At 37.9% G+C, this 22,125-nt stretch overlaps 1 protein-coding gene and 1 pseudogene across 16 annotated transcripts; one reads left to right on the top strand and one right to left on the bottom strand.

The window, feature by feature from the left end:
* Positions 1–1,185: 1,185 nt before the first annotated feature.
* Positions 1,186–22,125, bottom strand: LOC131792492 (uncharacterized). Of its 16 annotated transcripts, none has more exons than XR_010718485.1 (5): positions 6,821–7,121; positions 6,086–6,171; positions 4,498–4,700; positions 4,061–4,187; positions 1,186–1,748 (listed from the first exon to the last, which is right to left on the bottom strand). XR_010718485.1 is itself a non-coding variant. In XM_059109868.2 (4 exons), the coding sequence occupies exons 1-4, from the start codon at positions 7,009–7,011 to the stop codon at positions 1,725–1,727; spliced, it is 504 nt and encodes a 167-aa protein (XP_058965851.2). In that variant the 5' UTR covers positions 7,012–7,121; the 3' UTR covers positions 1,186–1,724. The 16 variants fall into 16 exon arrangements, 2 of the variants coding, with proteins under 2 accessions (XP_058965851.2, XP_058965846.2); XR_010718486.1 differs by having other exon boundaries at positions 1,186–1,434; XR_010718487.1 differs by having other exon boundaries at positions 4,093–4,187.
* Positions 12,303–15,954, top strand: LOC131792490 (zinc finger protein ZIC 4 pseudogene; annotated as a pseudogene).

The raw sequence follows: 22,125 nt of genomic DNA, 5'->3' as shown, positions 1-22,125 counted from the left end.
TTTTGCCAACAAGTTTTCTATGCTAATATATTCAGAGAACAGTTTCGATGCCGGGCAAAAGAAACCTGCAACTAGTGACCTCTCTGAACACTCACTGTGTAACGTGAACATGGGGGTCAGAATAATAACGAGAATGATAACTCATGATAAATGCTCCACTTTTTAATTTTCTCTGTGTCAGTTCAACAAACCCTCTTCACTGATTCATCCTCTGGTTTATATGCTAAACAAACTGTGAAACTAGTCACAACCCAACGCATTTTTTATGCGTTATTTTATAATCTAGCATACCCGCAGGAAACTATATGGACTGCGAGATGAATCTGCCAAACAGTTTTAGTTTCACCAGAAAGTACGTTTCTGGAAAATGTTATCACTTAGAAAAACCAAATACGTCGTACACGTTTTACCAACAATCAAAAGATAATGAACATTTAAGATAAGATCCGAAATAAAACAATTTTATTTAGAAAGGATGAAAGAAAGCGACATACATGCAAATAATATTCCACCATATCAGCGAGTTCGTAATTACGAGCTCTTTAGCTTTGAATTACAAGTAATGAGTTACATTCAGTCAAGATCGCTTTTTATGGAGCTACGAGCTAGTTGTTTGTCATAGAGACAACTACGCTTAAGACTATGTTACCTAGGAGTTAGGCTGTGAAAATCGGTGTTTGGGGTTAAAAACGCTCAACAACAAAGCTATATCAGATTAATATACCCTCAGGGTTTTAGCTCTCTCGAAGAAAGGTGCATATACAACACAAACGAGCTCTTCAAATTGTAATAACCAATATTTCTAGGCCTTTAAGCAGTATTTTGGGACGTTTCAAAAACGAGGAAACGTGATGTAAAGCTCAAATGACAGCAAAATGAGTGTATTCTGTCGATATGCAAAACTAAGCAAGGAAAGAGTACCTTGGAGTTAATTCTATCGGTCCAGAAGGTTCTTCGGGACAGGTGAGGTGCAAGGATGTGGTTTTAGACAGCAATTACTCTCCGATTTTCGAGTAAGAGAATAACCTCATTTAAAGAGTTTGGAGAATGAATTCCACATAACACAACCATCGACTTATAAACTAGACACGTTGTGACCAGCTCGTTTCTTTTTTTTTAATAAAAAGAGACAAGTTCTTGTTAAAAACACAGTGGGCAATGAAGGGATTAAGACAACAGGATGGGTTTGTCTAAACTGCCAAGCTTAAACCCGCACTAGCTTTATTTTTTTGTTTCTTTAAATCTCTCACAAACAGAAATCCTTCCAAGTGAAACGCACGCACCGAGAGCTTCGCTAGGATGGTGGTGCTCCGATTGTCTTCGCTATTACCAAAACAGCGTGACCGCGAGGCTGAGTGGTACGGGTAGCGCCAATTAATCTGGGTGGGGTGATGAATAACAGCGGCGGGAAACGTGTTTATTATTTCCTTCACGCTGTTGGCAAAATGAAGGAAGATGCTGTCAGCAGGATATCGTTACAGATTGAACGAACCAAAACAAGAATTTTCTTAATTTTCTACTAATAGCAAGAGGGAGGAGCTACTAAACGGACCCCTCAGAGCTTTGTAATGACTCTTCATTGCAAGTTTTAGTTTACAGTACAAAAAATGCTTTTCTGATCTTGCGATAATGAAAAATCTGACACAAATACATTACAAGGAAAACGCTAGATATTAAAAAAAAAACATAACAATGACGCTATGGAAAGCCTTGGTGGAACAATCTTATTTTTCTTCAAGCCTTGATTTCTATCAAAAGAAGAAAATAAACAAAATCCTTTATTAATTATAGTTCATTTCACAGATTCTCGGATTAAAGAGTAACAAGTTATGGTAACGCTAGAAAAAGCTTCAAATGACAAACAATAATGAACAATGAATGGACATCACAGTGAACATGTACCTGCTTCAGTTTCATTATTTCAACACACGCGATCTGTTATTTTTTCTTTCTTTTTTTTTTTTTTCACGCAATGCTCGATGCACAAACCACATTTAGTTATAAAAATTAAAATTGCCCTATCAGTAGTTTGAAAGAAAAGGAAGTGTGTTACTGAGGTTTAAATTAACTAAAAAAGCGATCGTCTAGTTGGTTTCCTGTCCAATATTTCGCAGCCACTTTTATTGCGAGAATCAAGTCGAGTTTTTTCTATTACTTCATTCTGCGTCTACCTTTAAGGCAGATAATAAAAGAAAGCCTCTCTTGGATCACCTGGAGTGCCATGCAATAAAAAAGTTAGGCTTTCTGTTGATGTGGATCAATTTCACCGCCGAGCACCTGCTAGAATCATATCTTACCCTAAATTAAATACGCGTGAACAAAAGCCACGAGAATAAAGCTCTAAAGAACACTTTACCAACATTCGTATGGTTATTGAAAATACCGTTGGGTAGCGTTGCATACATTGCCGTATTTTTAACCTTCTTTATTATCACCGTACGATAATAGATATTGTTTTCTTTAAGATGTAGGTATTACTTGAATTAAACAAATTTCGTTCTTAACCGAGCACCTGCTCGTGAGGTTGACATGAGATTCATCGACTACCGGTGCGTTCAGCGAAACCGATTTTCTCTATAAGATGTTCTCAAGGAAACAAGCAATAAATGAAAATATGAGTAAATCTAAACATCAAAATACGAAATAAGACGTTTAAAGATGTCTACTTGTTTGTTAAACACCATATTAAAACCTTAAAATGCGTCTTTAAGGATAATATCTTGTCATGTTTACATTATATTAAAGTTTACTTTTGGCTCTAAGGGTTTAAATTGAGATGAAAAAAAAAACTATCCTTTGAGTCTATAGAATCAAGTAGTTCGGAGAAAAATACTTTTATACGTAATGATAGAAAAACTGGCAGATCTCATTGAGAGAAAGAAGACAACGAGGAAGTAGATGCAAGTATTACATAGAAACCAAAGTCGGTTAAGAAGACATCTATTCAAGATAACAAAGAATCAAAACAATGTTCTAAAAGCCGTAGGTGTTTAAGTGAAAGTGATAGGCGGAATATTGACGGAATTCATATTTTTCTATCATTCGGGCTTTACATCACTTTTCCTAGTTTGGTAACATCCCAAAATACTGCTAAAAGGTCTAGTGATAACGCTTAATAATATTTTGAAGACCGAGGCGGTTTTTCGCGCTTTTAATAAGCTTTTCAATTTTCCCAGTTTGTTTTACAAAGAATCGTTGAAAAAATCCGGAGCGGCATACCGCAAATTTGTTTAAGATGAAAACTCATTAAGAACGTACATGCCCTTAAAGCCTATTCTCGTTTATTTTAGAGAACGAAGGAGCTAAATGATTACCTTGGGGGTAAGGTGCTGGTACCAAAATATTAAGTGAAATTTTTACCGTCCCCTTCAATACATCACACTATTTCGCAGTTAGCGTGTCTGTTTGACAAAATATTGCACGTCAGTGGTTTTCCAAGCGTTTGCATTGCATCAAGATCGCGATGAATATAACTTTTCGAGAGAGAAATAACTTTCAAATTGTATGAATAAAATTTCAACGCAAGAAGAATATCAATCTAATTTTGAGTAAACAAGTCCACTGCTGCAATCAAGATGCAACCTAAGAGTGCGGTGTTATCGCCTCTAAAATCTGATTTTTCACACGCTACTACCGAGCTTTCTTATGAATTCCCGCCCTCTCCGAAGCATTACAATGTTAAGACACTTGCAACACTGTGACTTTAGACCATTGCAAAGTTCAAGTGAGAGTAATCTCAGTTTAATTTATATAACACCAATGTAGCGCATTAAATCAAAATTACTAAAGGCGAAGGAAAATCCTAATCGGTGTAGTCCCTTGATGAATGAAATTTAACGAAATTTCACCTATAAGTGATGTTGCTGGGAGAATTTAGCTGCAATTAGGACTGTTTTCCGAGAATCCTGTAGTATTTATTACATCGAATTATTTCAGAATCAGAAAAAAAATTAATACCAGAGCTTTCGCGCCGTAAAAAAACTGAAAATGAAAAAAAGAAAGTGGAGGGCTCAAAACGAAATATAACGCAACGAAAGGAAAGGAAAAATATCGCCAACACCTTCCACAGGTGATTTCACCATCGATCTTCACCTTTCAGTTTTACGCTTCAAGTGAGAAAGGGAAGTATTTTCGTGAACTCAATGAACTTGTTGTCATCGACCACGGTTGTTAAATACAGCAAGGAACTGTAAGAAATGGAAAAAAATATATTGAAAATCCAATTTTGCGGTCTCTTTTAGTAAAGGTCGATTAGAAAGTTATATAATTTTTTGGTCAAAGTGAAGTGGAAATCAAACGCAGTTTGTTATTGTCTTTGTTATCGGCGAAAAGTTAGGACAAATTCACTTACACTGGCCCAATATCCAAGATTTCCCTTCCTCTTTTAATAAAAGTTGACTCAAAGGTAATATAAATTCTTTGTCAGCGCGACGTGGATATTAAAACGTACTCTGTCAACGTATAGATCAGTTTAAAGGTATGGACAAATTCACTTACATTGGCCCAAAGTTGCCTTTCCACTCTCTCTCTCTCTCTCTTTCTCTTACGAACATTGCTGTCAGCACAACATAAAATAACCACAGAGCTTCCTTCAGCTTCTCGTTCGTACGAGTTTATAAAGGCGTAGGTTGAGAATATACTGCAGGCACAGCAGGAGTGCTTGATAGGAGCGTTTTCACCATAGCAGACAAGTGGCGCTTCTATTCTCCACAAACAAAAAGAAACACCAAACTTCTCTCAGATCCTGACGGTAATAAACTTTACGGAATAAACAAAATGAAATAATTTTTGAGCATACAAAAAGGAAAAGTTTTCCGACGCGCTGTTTATAATAGGAAGGAGTTTTAGTTGAACAAAGCTGATCAAGAGATCATATCCGCCGAAGCTGCGAAGGTCTTCAAGAGAAGATTCAATTTTGATTTTTGTTTTTACTTTCCATGTCATTCATCCTTTTTCATCACGTAAACTCGAATCCCTCGAAGAAAATAGTTATTGAAAATGAGAGACGAAAATGTTGAGCCTCGCTGTGTGAATTAAAGATATTCTTATCGAAACACCGCACGGCGATAGACGAGCTGTCTATGCCACCTGCTGGCGAACCCGAAAAGAGAAGCGTAAAAACCAACATTTCCAAGACAAAACCACACTATTGAGTCTAACAGTTTACGAAGAAAACAGAAATGTCACATTAAAACCGAGTGTTGTTCGTTCATGAGCCGAAATTCAAGTTAAGCCGCGTTGGGATTAACCCGCGCGGAAAGTATGGCCAAGAGAACGTTTTCGGCATGCGACTGTATTGGTTTTGAAAAGAGACGGAAAATCATTCTTACAAAGGATTTAACGTGGAAATGAATTCCGATTTTCCGAGAAGCTAAGTATGTGTGCGTTTTCATAATGCTTTGAGTATGCACTGGAAAACGTTAAAACAGAACCTGTCGGCTAGTTTTACTAATATGGACTTAACAATTCGAAAAAGGAAAGTTTCATGTAGATGTTTTCTAACAAATTTTTCGAAGCAGGTTACATACAGGTGAAACATGTTACAGAGATCCCAAAGAGAGTGTGTCTCTTACACCACCCCCCTACACAAGCCATGAAACTATCTTGTTTGCGCTGGAAACTAATCCACCCTATTTTTCAAGTACTTAGTTTGCCAAACTTTCCACTGAACTAAAACTTGGAAGTTGTGTCGTTTACTTGTTTAAGGCAAATGTGATAGTCGCAATTTCGTGGAAATCTTATTCTTGATCACTTTCCGGTAACTTTAGTTTCCCTCTATTGAGGGTTTTATGTATCATACTCATTAACTGATTTTCTTCAGATTCGCTTTCTCTTTAATAGATATGATAAATAAAAGATTGTTTGAAAATTTCTTAGAATTCAACGTCTCCTTTTTGTTGTTACTTTCAGATACTGATTGAAGCGCAGCAGACAGCTAACGTTTTGCAAACGATTCCATTACGGCAGAACAACTTCTTTTGTTCAAGAGCAAAATCAGCGTAGTTTCATCATGAAGAACAAGTAAACCCTCACCACAGTACACCATATTAATTAACGAAATACACAGTAGAACTGAACGTCATACCGTCGCATTTTAGTGCTATCAGACTGAAAGCTAGGGGTCCAGTCATAGCTGAAGATCTCTGTTGCATGCTACGTGTCCAGCAGGAACTGTCATGAAAAAAAAATGTTGAGATATTCGTCACCTACGAGCAGCGATAGAAGTAGTGTTAGCTTTAAAAGAGAGACAGAAGCACAACAAACAGCCTTTTTGATAACAATATGGATAATTCTCACCCCTTACAGACAAAATTGTCTTCTAAAAGATTGAAAGAAAATTGCAAACTCACGGAAAGATTATAACAATTTTGATACCGTCTATGTAAAATATAACGAGGAATTGGTAGAGGAGTTAATAACATTCCGTCTATTTGGAACGTAATAAATAGTTCTTGATCACAACTCAAGCCTGTCTCAGGTCCTTTTTGTAGATAATATTTCATAATTACTTTTAAGATCTTCGCTTCTTTTGCATGCAACAATTGACACACAGAGCGATCAATTGAGGCAGCAAGGAAGTGGTTTGCATCGATATCAAGCTTTATGAGGAACAGGCAGTGAGACATTTGCTCGATTTTCAGATAACTCAGGTTAAATTAACATGTTTCGCATCATCTACTTGATTAATTAACATAAAGAACAAATGCTTAACATTTGTCCACGGTGAATTTCAAGATACACTTCTAGCAGCACACTGACCTTACTAACCAGGTCTAAGTGAGTTATACCGTTGTACCGTCTTCTTTATCTGTAAACGTACCTCGGTGATTCTGATGAAATAAATATCTGGAGTAAATTCAAAATTACCGTTTCACCCTCACGAGCAACAGTTGTCCACCATTGCTTAGGAGCTAACTTTGTGATAAAGACTTCAGCCCTTAGGGCGAGTGACAAATTTAAGCGGGCATTCGTTGTTGACTTTTTGAGCACAGCGTTAGCTAAAATGTCCATCTAGAATGAAGTTGATTTTCAATCCATCTCCTCTATAATATCTGTGTCAGCATATGTTTTTCTTTTAAAATAACAGTACCAGCGCCTTTCAGTTTGTCACTGCAGACAAAAGTTGCTGAACTGTTGCGGTGGTCGCGCTAACAAAGGCTATCAAACCGCAAGAGAAGGCTAAATGCTTGTTTATTGTCTAGAAGTGTAAACGTCAAAAGACAAGAACAATTACAAGAAAACTTTTATCATCCATTTATTTCAAATATAAAGGTTTAGCATAGGACGGTTTTTTAAGAGGGTGGTCTAAAAGACGTTAATCATTTGAGAAGTCCACAAGGTGTTTGATTCACATGTCGAGTAAGAAAGAAAGAAAAGTTGAAGTTTCTTAATTTACTTTGAAAGAACTGCCCTGCGTTGTACTCTGTCTTCTTACGGTAAACAATACTCCACAATGAAATAAAATATTACTCTTGGGTATTTGACATGCACTTTAAGATAAAGTTTTTAACACACGACGGTATTGTTAACCTATAAATAAGATAAGCAAACCACTCCATTTTGCTCAAAATGATTGTGAAAAATATTCTTGGACCTCAGCTACACCCAGGATGAAGTTATTCACTGACTGAAGAGGCTTGCTATATCTCCATATAGAGTTTGCGTCGCTTGGTCTTCATTAATAAATTTACATCAATTTTTTTTGTGAAGCCTTCAAAAGCAGACAATGGGAAGAAGTCTTCAAATGGAATAATTCTGCTTTCTAGTTTCATTGAAAAAGATGAGCAGCTCTCGTTTAATAAACTTTCATCTATCAAAGGGGTAATGAATACGCAAAGTGTTCATAATAATTGTTTTTGCTGTAAATTTGCTCCAGCATCGATGAAGAATTATTTGTGCTCGATGACAATTACGTCTGTTTTTTGTCTATAAACTCAAATTTGCGTCAGTTTTAGTTGCTATTAAACTATTCTTAAACGCGATTGTGGCTTGGCAATCAGCCGGTTTCTTGAAAAATGTGCTCTGTATAGAAGCTTAATTACTTAGTGCAGTGTTAAGAAAGTCTTTGTAGATGCAAAATTGGACTGAAAGTTTCCTATTTGACAGCCAATAGCTTGCACTTGTTAAGAAGTAGCCTCTGGGCAAATGAACTGTTCAGTGAGTATGACAGATAGAGCGGCGCCTGGCCATTTGAAGCACAGGTGCCTCTGAGTCGCCACAAAGGAACAACTCATGCAAAACGTTCAAACTACGAGCCAATTTGTCAATTCGTTGTATCCAAATTATCTCCGACTCTATTTTTAACTTTCATTAATGGCATCATCACACAATGCTTCGACGTAAACAAGATAGAGGCAAAAGGAAATTTTCGGAAGTAATTTATTACCAGTTTCCGGTGGTTTCATGAAAATTCTAGCTTGTGGCAGCTTGCGGCTGAGCTATCATTTCTTAATCATTTTACGTTTCCTGCGATCTACTCTTCACATGATAAACAAAACCCGCTTCCATGCGCTTTTCCGAGGCTTCCCGAAATGGGAATTTTCTCTGAAAGCCAAAAAGTTAATTATACTAGGATGAAAGAAGGTTGGCGTACCAATTATTTTGTTTTGAACACAATAAAAGCGGCATTCTATCCCGTAACCATAACAAGTTAAAAAAAAAATGAACACACTTGTAAAAATCTTAAGTCTTGTTGAGAGTCCATGAGAGGAATTTGGTAATAATGCTACTGAAATTTCCTGGATTTCGATGTTAAGTTTAATTCTAAACATTCTTTCAGCAGCTAAAAACCTTGCTAAGAATTCACTCATCTGCCCTAGAAAACTGATCTCCAAGAAACTCCAGCAGCGAAAAATATCAAAAACAGGATTTCTGACATATTTATCATAAAATCTTTAAAACCCAATGTACAACGAGGTTTGCATAGCTGGTGGAAAAATTTATCGACCTTCTAAAATTTCGTCAGCCGTGCTTCGAATATCACTCCATGTGAGTTATATTGTAAATAAACCAAGGTAGCAAAGATTGAATCACAACTATAAAGACACAATTATTCTTATAGAACACGGGACCTCGACTTGATCTTTGCATGAGGCCACAGTTGTCCACAGTTGTCCACAGTTGGACAAAGATGTTGACAAAGGGAATCCGTTACAACATGTCGCGTGCCCCACAAATATGCTTGTTAAAAAGAGGCTTAACAGGCAAAATCTTCCTTTCCTAGTCGACCGCAAAGTTACTAAGGCAGCTTGAATGCACAGTGGAGGCGACTCGTAACGACGTAGAAAAACGACAAAAAGGAGACAAAGTTAATTTTAAGCTTAGTTTAAACGAAAAATCTGGCATTATATTTCAAAGTTGGAGCCATTTTAGCACAATCTCAGCACGCCTATGTTCAGTGAGGTTTTATTTATTTTCAAAACGATTCAGAAACAGTTGATTAAAAAAATATGATAAATCTTTTAAATCTTAAGCTAGCAAGGGTGTTTCTACGGTGTAAAACTTGCCGTTATGATGCAATTCCTCGAAAAAAATACAGCCTAAATACCTAAATCGTATATAAAGGGTAAACTACCGGAATATAGTTTACTAGTCTTACAAGAATCGCTCGTAAAGCCTTAAGAGATTTCTTTCAAAGGAAAGTAAATGTATGTAATAATTTTGCAGTAGTGAATCAATATTAACTCGTGACATTTCTCTTATAACAGTGTAAAAAACAGAGCTTTCACAGGTATTCGTTCAGTTCCTTTCACAAACTAAACTACAATTTCTTGTTTCATGAGTTCAAATGTAAATTTTTAACAATGCACTTCATCGTACAATAAAAGTTAATTCACAAAGGTGTGAATAAAAAGAGAGAGCCCTTTGTTTCCTTTCATGGGAATTCCCAAAACTACAATTAAACAGCAAAATATTTGTCATATCCAGAATAGGGAGCATGACACAAATCGGAATACATTTCGACGATTTTTACATTTTCTGATAACACTCAACAGGGAAGGTAGTATGAAAAACAGAGAAAAGCCTATGTTTGTCTTAATCTCATTTCAGGGAATGATTTTGACGGTCAAAGAAAATTAAATATGGAAGACAAAGTGATTTCACAAGAACTTTTTATAATTGCTATGTTGGGCCGATTTCTCCAAGGGCGACGTTTGGTAATAAGGTTTTTTAGCTGTAGGCGAGTACTTATATGCAAATATATCGAAATAAGGCGCTCTAGATGGTGTAAATAAGCTCAACGTTTAAGGGCAGCTTTCTCAAAAGATTGAAAAAAAACATTAAAATGTCTATGGCGTTATACGGATGTCATGATCTCAGCGTTTCCTTTCGTCCTTACATTTTACCTTGCTTAAGGAATATTCAAGTGAAGAATTGTTGTGGTTAATTTTGAGCATTTTCTCTTCTCCCTAGATCACCATGCTCCCGTTTTTAATTTCTTGATTCATGGTGTGTATGGTGTGATTAAAACAAACTCCACCACGGTGCAGTTTATTAAAAAAGAATTTTAACTTCTGAAGCGCCGGACGATCAGACCGGATACATAGGAAATATGAATATAAAAATAAATTACAAGTTAAAAATTCAACCGATAGCTCCGGCTTCCTTGAAGTTAATTTCAGCCAGAGACGGTGGCACTCAGACTTTTCCCCCGCAAACGTCACGACACTTTCGAAGTCGCTGGACCAATCGAATTTTCGAGGCAAGGAGCACAATAATCGGTTTGATTTATTTCATGAAGGTTAGGTAAAATAATTGGGACAGCTGAGTGATATTGGAGATGTAAACACAAGCAGGTGGATACATCCGTTTACCTGAGAAATAAACTGGATGTAAAACATGCAAAAGATATTAACTGCCTCTATTCAAAAAAGGAAAACCTAAATAGGCCGCAATTCTCAAGAATATCAGCCAGGAGATAACTAATCTAATAAAACCGGACTTGCGATGAGGGAAATATTTCACACGAATATACGACCGAGCAGCCGTGTTGTTCTTTTACTCAATATGATTGATATCACCACAGTTAATGATTGAGGGGGGAATGAAATATCTTTTGATGGAGCAAGGTTACCGGTTTGAAGTTTGTTTACTAAGAAAATGACCTGGTATATTACAACATCACATTATGTCGCAGAAAAATAGCCTCGAGGATTAAAGCTGTCCCTATTTATTTATTTATTTTTTTTTTCAAAACCAATTTCTTTTATGCGGCAGCAGAGCTCAAAAATATATTACATTTCTCATAATGGAACTTTTTGGACCAATTCTGACTGTGGTGCATACTTATTGACTCAGCTCCTGTCAAATTTTAAATTGCCACTTAAAATTCAATAAGGCGCAGTAATAATTACCTCCTTCATGGCGGGGAATAGGAGAAATTGTCTTTTTTTCGTTTAAAACTAATCTGCAGCTTGGCTTCGTTCGCTGCTATACTTGAAAACCGCGGAAATTAGTCAGACAGTGAGAGTGAATACATTCAATTAATGAAGCCACGAAAGGGGTGCGCCCCGCGCGGTGAACCTATTTATACAAACTATTTCATGTCCTTCATGAGTTCTATAAACACTGATGCTTCACCACGGTTCAAACTGGAAAAAACAATGGCTTACCGTGCATGAATTATGCTTAGCAGTAGTAGTCACTTTAGTACGGCCCTTAATTAAACTCATCTAAATGAAATTCAAGTTTTCACCCTTTTTTGAGCCTAAGCCCTGTTTAATAGTGGACGATCGGTAGCACTTAACATGTCTATTGACGCATTATTCTCAGAAATAAGTCCTTAAAGATAACATCTGACATTTTTATAAATGACTTTTTTATAGTGGCTGCAAGCATCCGCCGTTTAAAAGCAAAATATATGTATCGTGAGCTATGGTATATGATTAGCCTTCCCCGCACGGCCCGCTTGAGAACTCTGCGGACAATTGAATGATGAATTGGCGAGAATCGCATGTCGCTTGCAAAGTAAAGCCAAACTGTGGCGACTCCCGGCGATTTTTGTCAATAGTATTGTGTCTCTCGCGGTGTTAATAAATTTATCGCGGCAAACATTGCAGATTGAGGGCAAAAACGCTCAGCGCGTGAATCTTCTAATCCACTACAAATCCCGTTATGTAAAGAAACATTTTGAAGTTGGGGGCGCCCTTTGAAAATTTCAAGGGGAACTTTCAACAAGAAGCTCAGCAATAGCTACGTTGAGTGACACCGCTTCAAGGTGTTTATTCTTTCCTGCTGGGCTTTTCAAATTGTGTCCCTCCCTATATGTCTATCACGGCAGCCTCACCTGCGAGGTAGCTGTTACTGAACGACAACATGTATTTGTCATGCTCTACGAAGAAAAGAGAGGGAACAGACGTGAAATTCCCAGGGAAAGCACGCGATACTCCTTCGAGGAAGTACTGTTATCTTGCGTGTGATCGGACACTTAAAGCTGATGAAATGGTTTGTACCCTGTGTTAGTCAATAAGAAAAGGAATGCCAAATATAGTGTTGTTTTCAGAAGCTATCAAACAATTAGGAACATAACCACAGCTCCGCGGGAGACGACTAATCATAATATTCACCGGGATCATTTTACTGCTCATGCGTGCTTTCTTAGCAGGACAATTGTCATCAGAGTCTCACGCTGTGTTTTAACGGTGTAACATATGCTACTACACTCAAAACTTTCGCGTAGCCTCTCTTTAATAATAGTTTGCCGCGTTATTATTTACACTTGCCTAGAGCTGTTCCATATTCAAAACCCGGGGAAACCTTGAAATGGACGGTGGCTTCGCCAAACGCTACTCATTACCGTTCGAGGGTGCAGCTCTTCGGTCTTCGTCTGCGAGCAACTTGCCAACCACCTCGACCGCGGGCTTTAACGAACACAAGAAGGAGCCGCCGTTAGGAATGAATCACTTGCTGGACTCAGGGAGCCATCTTTCGTCGATCAGATTTGCACACAGAGCACAAGCAGAAGCTGTCGCATTCGATCAAAAACCGCCCGGGATGTCTTCGCAGCAGACTCTGTATCACTCGTTTCCAGCGTACCGTCATGTTTCTTCTCAAGGATTCCCACCTGAGTTTATCCATCACCAGGACTCACACTTAGGATCAGCCAACCTAGCGAGTTCTCACTCGCTTGCTCTTCACGACCCCATCGCTTCCAACACACCCAATTACTCACATAGGCACAACATGTTCAGTTCGCCACCAACCGCTGCAATTCACGGAAACAACATAAACTACCATCACGCAGTGACGCATAAAGGCTTAGATGTCACGAGCAATCCACATATACACTACGGAGCACTTACATCAGGACACGAGGCAGCCTCTCCACACCATGGAATGCCTCCTGTACTCAACAATCAGCTCAGATATCGAGGAGACTTTTACTCTCGAGCCGATCGATTTGCACAAGGTGGCCTCGGTAGTCCTTTCTTGGATCATGGTCCACCAGGATATGGAGGGCCGACTGGACCGGGAATGTATCATCTTCCCTTGATGAAACAACCCACAAATCAAATTCTAACTTGCCTTTGGATAGACCAGAACCCAGTGCAAGGGAAACGGAAACCTTGCGGCAAGCAGTTCACCATGATGCCTGATTTAGTATCGCACATCTCAGACGAACATGTAAGCATCAACGACTCCAACTTGCACGTCTGCTACTGGCAAGAGTGCGGGAGAAGCGGACAGCCATTCAAGGCAAAATACAAGTTGGTAAACCACATTCGAGTCCACACTGGGGAAAAACCCTTCCCATGTCCTTTTCCCGGATGCGGAAAACTGTTCGCTAGGTCAGAGAACTTAAAAATTCACAAACGAACTCACACGGGAGAAAAACCATTCGAGTGCGAGTTCCCTGGCTGCGATCGCCGCTTCGCCAACTCAAGCGACAGAAAAAAGCATTCGCACGTTCACACTTCAGATAAACCGTACATTTGTAAAATCGAAGGGTGCAACAAAAGCTATACGCACCCCAGCTCACTTCGAAAACACATGAAACTTCATGAAACTGGTGGACTAAGGCCTTTGTCGCCGCCTATTTCACAAACGAACGGACAGCGGGACAGTATAAGTTCAGACAAGGATAGCCCAATAAAGCCTGCGGCCAGATCTCCGTCGCCGAGGCCACGATCAAATGCAGAGAACAATTCAGAATGGTACTCTTGCTAACTGCAGATTTTGCAAATAAGTTGAAGCACTGGACATCTGTAGACAGCCTTAAAAGAGTCGAAGTTTTACAGGAGTACAAATGTTAGGTAAAAATTTTCGCAACGAATTTTTAAAAGCGTTCTAGGCAACAATCTTAGCTTCGTAATGTAATGTAAGAAAACTCCTTATGCAGAAATTTCATTCGTTTAGAAAGTTATGAACGATTTACACAGTTCTAAATTAAAGCAGCACTTTTTAATTTGCAAATAAGACGATAAAAGGGAAGTACTTATGAAGTGCTTTCTCTTATCGAATACTATTGCATGTACAGATTCCCTCTCATATATGTAAATATTTGTTTCCAGTTACCTTAACCAGGTAGTCGTGTAAATCTTGAAAAGATGTACAGAAATTGCTTATAGGAGAATACCATGCAATATCTGAAACCTACTTTGTAGCAAACACAACTAAATCTGTGAACCAGTTGGATGCAAAAGACAAAACAAATGTTGAATACTACATGTAAAACCTTCATTACTTCGCAAGAGTGCGCGGTTTCCGATCAAAAGTAACAGAGAAAGGGAAAGATTTTTCTCTCAAAAAATGTTACAGTCCTCGAACGGAAGGATTAGCCGAAGAATTCGATTTTTCCGAAAAAGTCACGTTTCGTGAGGCAGAACGTAGCAATTACAAACATTTGGAAGCCATGCTGTTCGCACCGGTTACCGCTAACAGTAAACTTTTCAAGTCGAGTCACGAAAAATGAGGCGTCAAAAAAAGTTTTGGAACACATTACTGCTCTTGAAGGATATGGTGTTCAAGAATTTGTTATTTCGTCGTAAGCATGGTCTATGTAAGAGATAGGAAAGCTATCCTCTCCTTAGTCCTTGCATAACGAAACAAACGGTGCTTAGTCTTAAGGACGGTTTGTATCGTGTGATGATTTCCATTTTGGAAAAACAAAACCTATTAATTTATTTTCTTAACTGGTGAAAATAAAATTCCGCTTAACGCCAAAATAGCCATTGAAAATTTTGATTTTCCTTCCGTGTTAACAAGATTTCTTATCTTTCTTTCACTAAAAGCGTATGATTGTTAAGAGACGGCAATGAGTGTAAAGCTGAGCCTTGATTAATTAAACATGGCCACCTTGGCCTTCTCCACTCGCTTCAATATTTTTCGTGAAATTTCTTTTCAAAATTTGGGTTCGACATATCTTTCAAATCGAGGGGCTGAGTAAAAGATTCACTTACCATGAAGCGCAATTTCAAACTTATACTGCCATTATAATTTAACCAAGAATATCCTTATATCAATCAAGGACTAATCTAAGTCTTCGAACGCAGTGAATCAGTGCAGTTCTTCAAGAACAACAATTACCGAAGCATTTTATAGAGCAACAAAGGTTTCTGTACGTTTCAGTGAGGCCCTCGCAAATTTTAACCTCACCATAGCCAATCTGTATCATTGAGCTAGCAAATATGGCACCTTTTATCATGGCCAAACACAGTGTGTTTTCAAAGTAAGATAAGACTGTAAAGAGTGTTGGACGCTGGTTTTCACAGGGAGTGAAACGACAACTCAATTTTACATTCGCCCCAAGAATGAAGAGTCGAAGGTTAAAAGTTTTTCTTCCACTAAGTGCTGAAATAAGGATTCCCTTCGGAAATATGAGGGGGAGGAAACAGCTGGGAGATTTTATTTCTGCTGTTTGCAGTTTTTGAGTTTAAAAAGTACCCCAGCGAGTTGTCTGCCCCCTCGAAGTTCAAAAGATTTCTACGGTTCCCAGACAGTCAAGCTTTGTCAGAAAATGAGGAAAAAATAAGAGTGATCTATTAGTACAAAAACATCTGAGGATTTTAATCGAAGCTGTGATGTACATCATATCAGCAACGTGAGTTATAACACAGGCCCACACAAAATATAGTAAAAAGCTCGCGGCAAGTTAAAGAGCATAATAACAGCGTCACCAGAAACACAACCGGTAATCTTTTAAAATCTGAAAAAAAATTAAGTCTTGAGTGCGATTGAACATATAAAACTTTGTAATTGTTATCAGCCACGTAAGCTTTTCGGAGGAATTCAAACGGGATGGTGCCCTTCCTGAATCCTTGCGATAGATTTAGAAACACATTACTCGACGAAGTCTTCGTGTAACTGCGGGACAATCGAACTCCGGAACCTTATGTTAAGTTAGTCAACAAAGTTGTTAACAATCTCAAAACGCAATTATACCAAACACGTAATCGTCTATAAAACTTGCACAAATGATTCTCTTTAGAGGTTAGTAATTACACAAACTAAGAGAGGACTTTCAGTCCACAGAAGATGTGACATCCATAGGATTTGGAATAACGGAAAATTTCACGCTGTATTCTGACTATTCGTGCACTTTTCTGCTATGAAAGCAGTCGACACAAACCTCACAATTTTACCGGAGCAGATGATTCGATGCATAGAGGGGGAGACATATCTGTCGGCTAGCATAGGAAATTGCACAACACAACATAACAACAGATGTTTCGCAAAGAGAATAACACTACCAAGTAGTTTCAGGGGTGGAATCAAATTTAAATATTTTGTGGATTTTTATCCATCAATTTTCCTCAGCTTGTCTCCCTTGGGCGACAAACGAATACACAAATTAAAAAAAAAACATTCACGAGGTTACAAAAACTTAGATTTTTATTTGGTGTCTAACCCAAAAGATGTCAGAATTTTCTATACTTAGCCATGAATAAGGAAAAATATAGAGTTAGTGAAGAAAAAAATGGAGAATTTTCATATCTTTTTTTAATGTGACCTCACTCACCATGGTCGATCAGTAAGTTTTGGTAGACACCGAACAAAAACTTTTTGTCAAAGCCAACGGAAACATAATTACATTGAAAATGTTAGGTTATTTTCATAAACATTTTTGATCACATTTAAGTCAGTGCGACAGTCGCAAAGAGAGGTTAAAAAGTCAGTTGCTTCATACGATAAATACACAGGTTTTCTGGTTGTCTGGTCTCGACGTTCCGTCCGGGTGCACCAAGAATCCCACGCTTGATTTTAGACGTAATATTTAATCGCTCTACTCCCCACCAGGGGGGAACAATAGCTAATCACAACCCTGGAAGCGGTCGAAATCGCTTTTGTGCAAAGCCTTTTCAAACGCTTCGACGTCCCGCTGTGCTCCTCCTGAGAAGCCATGCTTGATTTAAGATTAACTGCGACAGCACTGTGTCAGCCGCTGCGAAGGTGGGGCCACGCACAACAGCACATGTAAACATTGTGAATGCAACCACAGAACGGACGCAGAGGAACAAAATTCGTCTAACGAAATGATCACGGGAGCGTCTAAAGCTTTCGTGATCGTTGAATTGACAACACAGTTGGGTTGGGGGTATGACTAAAGCCGAACAGTGGAAAAAGGTTGAAGTTCGACTCCTTCAGACTGTTAGATAAGAATCTCGACTAACCGCAACACTAAGCACTTCCATTATCGCGTTATCAGGGTTTATCATGTTGAGGTCAATTCAGAAAAGATTTTTCCGAGAATTTTTCGAGTAAACAGAAACGAAATATCAGTAGATGAGAAAAAAAGGGTAGTTGTTAATTGAATCGATAGTTTGCTTGTTCGAAAAAAAAAAAGAAGCTCTCTGATACGATAACAATACAGTCGGAGCTAACAGCGTGAGTACAGAAAAAGATTTTGTTCCCTACTTTGCGCCTTTTGAATGACAATGTTTCCATATAAATCATGCAATTTTTAAAACAAGGTACACTACAAGGGAAGTAATGAGGGTAGCTATTTTTACATGAATCGCTATCACAAGCACGAGATGTTATCACTAACGGTATACTTGCCCGTAAAGAGTTTTGGTATAGAACTCAACATTGTATGTTTATGCAAATTTCAAGGGATATTGATATTAGCGCCTTATGGTTGTTAGGGTTATTGCGAACAGGCTCCTAAAACAGTAATTTTTATGCAGGTACATATCATCTCGATAATACAAACATCACAAAAAGTTAAAAAGAAATTCAAATTGATTGTGATACCTCCAAACTTAAGGTTGAGAACAGTACGAAATGAAAGCGTATCTTTAGAGAATATTTGACGTTTTGCCTTGAGCTTTAGTTCATGCCTTCTCTAATTTATTTTTAAAATCTTTCTTAATCAGGCGTTTGATGAAAGACAGTTTCATAAAAAAAAATATACTTGGATTTCGTAACACTTTGATTTTCATTATCCTAGCGACCGACTGTTAGCGGAAGTCGAAACCATGAACACCAAAAAAAATGCAACTGATTTCAAGGCGGAACTTTCAGGACTATAGTAGTACTCTACTTTTTCTCAGTCCCAGAACTCGACAAAAGGATGGAAATTGTCTCATTAATTCGTTCTGTGTTAGCTGAATGCTCTTAATACTTGTTCCACGACCGCTTTTTGAATTGATTTCCTCGTAAAATATACTTTTAGAGTTCTCGACATAGGAATTGTTAAGAGTACTGGTATATTTTTTCCGAGGTTGAGGAGTGCCTAACATAAATGGCATCAAACATTCAGAGAAGAAAGCAATGATAATAGTAACAACAATTAGCTCCACAGATAAAATTGTAACTCTTTAACAAGGCATGTTTTCTTTTCTTTTCGTACGGACTCTAAGTATTCCTCACACTTGGAGCTAAGCTTCACCAAAACAAACTTTACCTACAACAAATATGTCCCAGTGGAAGCTAAACCTAGACATAATTGCCATGCGATGGAAACAGGACCAAAACTCCTCGCGAATTTAATTAACAGTCTACAGTTTAGCATTACAAAGAGATAATTCGAGAAGGCAAGTCAAGAGGCGTTCGCACAGCTCTTAGCAGTAAGTAATTATCGCAAACAAAGACAATATCTTCATCAAAGCGTTTTATAACAATGCCGTCAAAATTGTTGTGGCTACCGTGACACGTGCACAAGCAAAGAGCAAGCGGAATTATCTCAAGAGTCTAATGAACGTCTGCACCAGATGTTTTGTTCTTCGCGTAAAAAAAAAAAGAAAAGAAAAGAAAAGAAACATCGCGAAAGCACAACTGTCATTCTCTTTGCAAAGTTCTCCAGTTTGACTTTCAGTGCTGGATGAAGAAAAAACTAGACAAAATACACTCAGCTCGAAAGTATCATTTTATGCCTTCCATTATATGAGAGCTTGCAAACGAGCAGTTCTCAGTTCGAATGTTTCTTATAGAAAAAAAAAATTGACATAGAATAATTTGGTTTCTCTAGCAAGACTAAACTGGGTCCCCAGTCTCTCTCTGTCTCTCTCTGAAGATCCCTTCTGAAAAACTACTGGCTACCGCAAATATTTTCATCGCACGATAGTTTTTCTTGGTAAACTTAGTGAGGAGTAATACAGGAAAGAAACTAAATAACTGAAGGGCATCACTGTCGTTTCCTCAAAGACCGTTCAGAAGCATCCTAGTCAATTGAATTACGACGAACGGAGATACTCTGTGTTTTATCACTGAATTTCCTCCAAAGATTACCTGCGATTTTACTGGGGAAGAAGAACACATTTTAAATTCGTTTTTACGAGAAGTTTATATCACAGAAAGAGTAGTCATATGTCTCAAATCAAAATTACTGTATTCCAATTTATCAGCTAAACGCTGCAATTTTTACTTTCTTTCTTTGACTTTCGAGGGTTACACGAAGAACAAAGTTGGCTAGCCGAAACAATTGTTGAGGTATGAAACCAACTCTGTAAGAGTTAAATAAATTGGTTAAATTTTCAGTGGTTTTCCAAAGACTTCTGGTTCTGTTTCCGGCTTTTCTTTCAAGAACGGGTCAACACCTACTCGTGGTATCACCGTGTTGACACGATGAATGGGTGATAAATGTAACTTGTTGCAAAGTGATACGGTATTCTCGACTTCCTGACAAGCTGGGGAGGTGCGTCAAATTACTAATCCATTAGAAGATGCACACAAGGTTAAAGCTATTTACTAAGATGCAACAAAGCTGAAGATGTCTGTGATCAAAGCAATATTTGGAGGCTGTTCTTCAATAATCCGCCAAAACCTTCTTGAATGAAATCTTTCATTTTCAAGCAACTACTATAGTTAATTCCAGTACTGTAATAAATCGGGTGCATTGTTACTTATCATACAGTAACAAAATCCGCCCTGTTAGTGAGATAGCTGGACTCTTTCGCACGCTCTAATACTCGACTGACTCAGATTGTCGAAACATAAGCCAGCCACTGTTACCGAGCCTTTTCAGGACAACTCTCAGCCGTACGATCAGAAAACACAATCAGAAAATGTGTATCGCTCCTCCAAGCACAGAACAATCAGCGATAAATTGTCTTCTTTCTTCTGGCTTTTTTTTAATAATTTTTTTTTTAAATGAAAGATTTTTACATAGATTAAAAGGTTAGCGAACAAAATTTCTTATAATAAACATTCTTATTCGTAGGTTTTGACATGCACATTTTGGAAAGTTCGGCGGCATGCGAGATAGCGTCTTAAGCTTACGGTCTTAGCAACCATAAAGTTTAGGTTTCATTTGTACTCTTTACCAGTTTGACAATACCACTACAAGATGCATGATGGAAATTCTAGTTGTGATAAGTTGATATAACTCGTAGATAAATTATGTGACCGTTGTTTATTGGAAAATTGTACGAAATATGAGAGATGAGCAAGACTGCAAGGTGCACACAGTTTTAAAAGCGATATAAAATTTGGATCAAAAATGAGAATTTCGTTTAATTTTTGCTGCTTTACCACATCATATGAATATGACAGTTTACGCTGGTAACTCTTCTCCTATAAATGTATCGTTCGTTGCAAAACAGAGAAAAACTTACAAGTAAGTTTGGAAAGGAATACAGAGTACGCTATCGAACTTTATCATCATAAATAAATCAGTCTGGAATTGAATGTACAAGACTCTAGTTTAATCCCCTTTTGCTCTGATAAGTATACCGCGAACTGCTTGAGGAACTGCTTAAGTTATAACACATCAAACTGTCCATAAACGTGGCTTAGATCAGCTAATGCGATTTCCTTAAAAATATGTAACCTCAAAGGGATAGACGAGAATACATTAGTCGCTAAGAGACTCACAGAGGTCAACATTCAAACAACAGTAAGGCATTGTTTGTCACAATATGACACGAAAAAACATTCGTGTTGTGGTATATATTCACAGCATGATACGAATGCCGCAAAAACGTGAAGAGTGGCTCTATGATGCTCTACCTGGGAGGTGACGAATCTTGCGGTTTTCATTTTATAATTTTTAGTAAATATTTTGGCAAGCTGTTGTAGCAGATCTTTTGGCGAAAGCATGTACGTCAGTTGTCCATGTTATTCTTGGACTATGGTCGTTGAAACAGAATAAGACTATTTCAGACCTCAAACCTCAATTGTTAAACAGAACTTCTATTATTAAAAGAAAGTCTCAGAGTGTGCAGGAAAATATTGTTAGCTTTCAATTAGGATTATATATAACTAACAATTAATTACTGCCGATATTGACCCTACTTCAAATAGGAGGGGTTGTAATAACACTTGAAACAGATTAGGTATTAAGTTGAATAAAGCGTAACCTACCGGAAATTAATTGCATATGTTTCATTTCTGAGTTGGAAACGTAAGAATTTCTACACTGACCTGTTGATAACTGTTCAAATTCTCCATCTGAGAGTCGAAGATTTGATAGGCAAGAGAAACGATGTCTATGGTGCTTAAGCTTCTAGGAAGATTCTCTGCCCTTGGTAAACACTTCTCCACACCCGATCATCATCAGACGTTGGACATTCTCGTCGAGAACTTGAACATCTGTCAGTGCAATATTAGAATGCCATCTTCCTCGTTAAATGAAGAAATAATGACGATGGAACGTTCGGATACGCTGGCAACGAAATTCATCTCTGCTGCACGAGCAGAGACAAGAGGCAACAGCCCATTATACGGACCCTACTGGTTGGTGTTCTG

The sequence above is a fragment of the Pocillopora verrucosa genome, chromosome 8 (genome assembly GCF_036669915.1).
Source record: "Pocillopora verrucosa isolate sample1 chromosome 8, ASM3666991v2, whole genome shotgun sequence".
NCBI lineage: Eukaryota > Metazoa > Cnidaria > Anthozoa > Scleractinia > Pocilloporidae > Pocillopora > Pocillopora verrucosa.
This window is presented reverse-complemented; position numbering and strand designations above follow the sequence as displayed.

Bases quoted from the DNA above. Each gene is read 5' to 3' on its own strand.
- LOC131792492 (XM_059109863.2), bottom strand. From the start codon at position 7,011: ATGGACATTTTAGCTAACGCTGTGCTCAAAAAGTCAACAACGAATGCC. The intron at 6,172-6,820 runs GTACGTTTACAG...TTTTCATGACAG, and splicing joins ATTTCATCAGAATCACCGAG to TTCCTGCTGGACACGTAGCA. The intron at 4,701-6,085 runs GTATGACGTTCA...TGTGGAGAATAG, and splicing joins GATAGCACTAAAATGCGACG to AAGCGCCACTTGTCTGCTAT.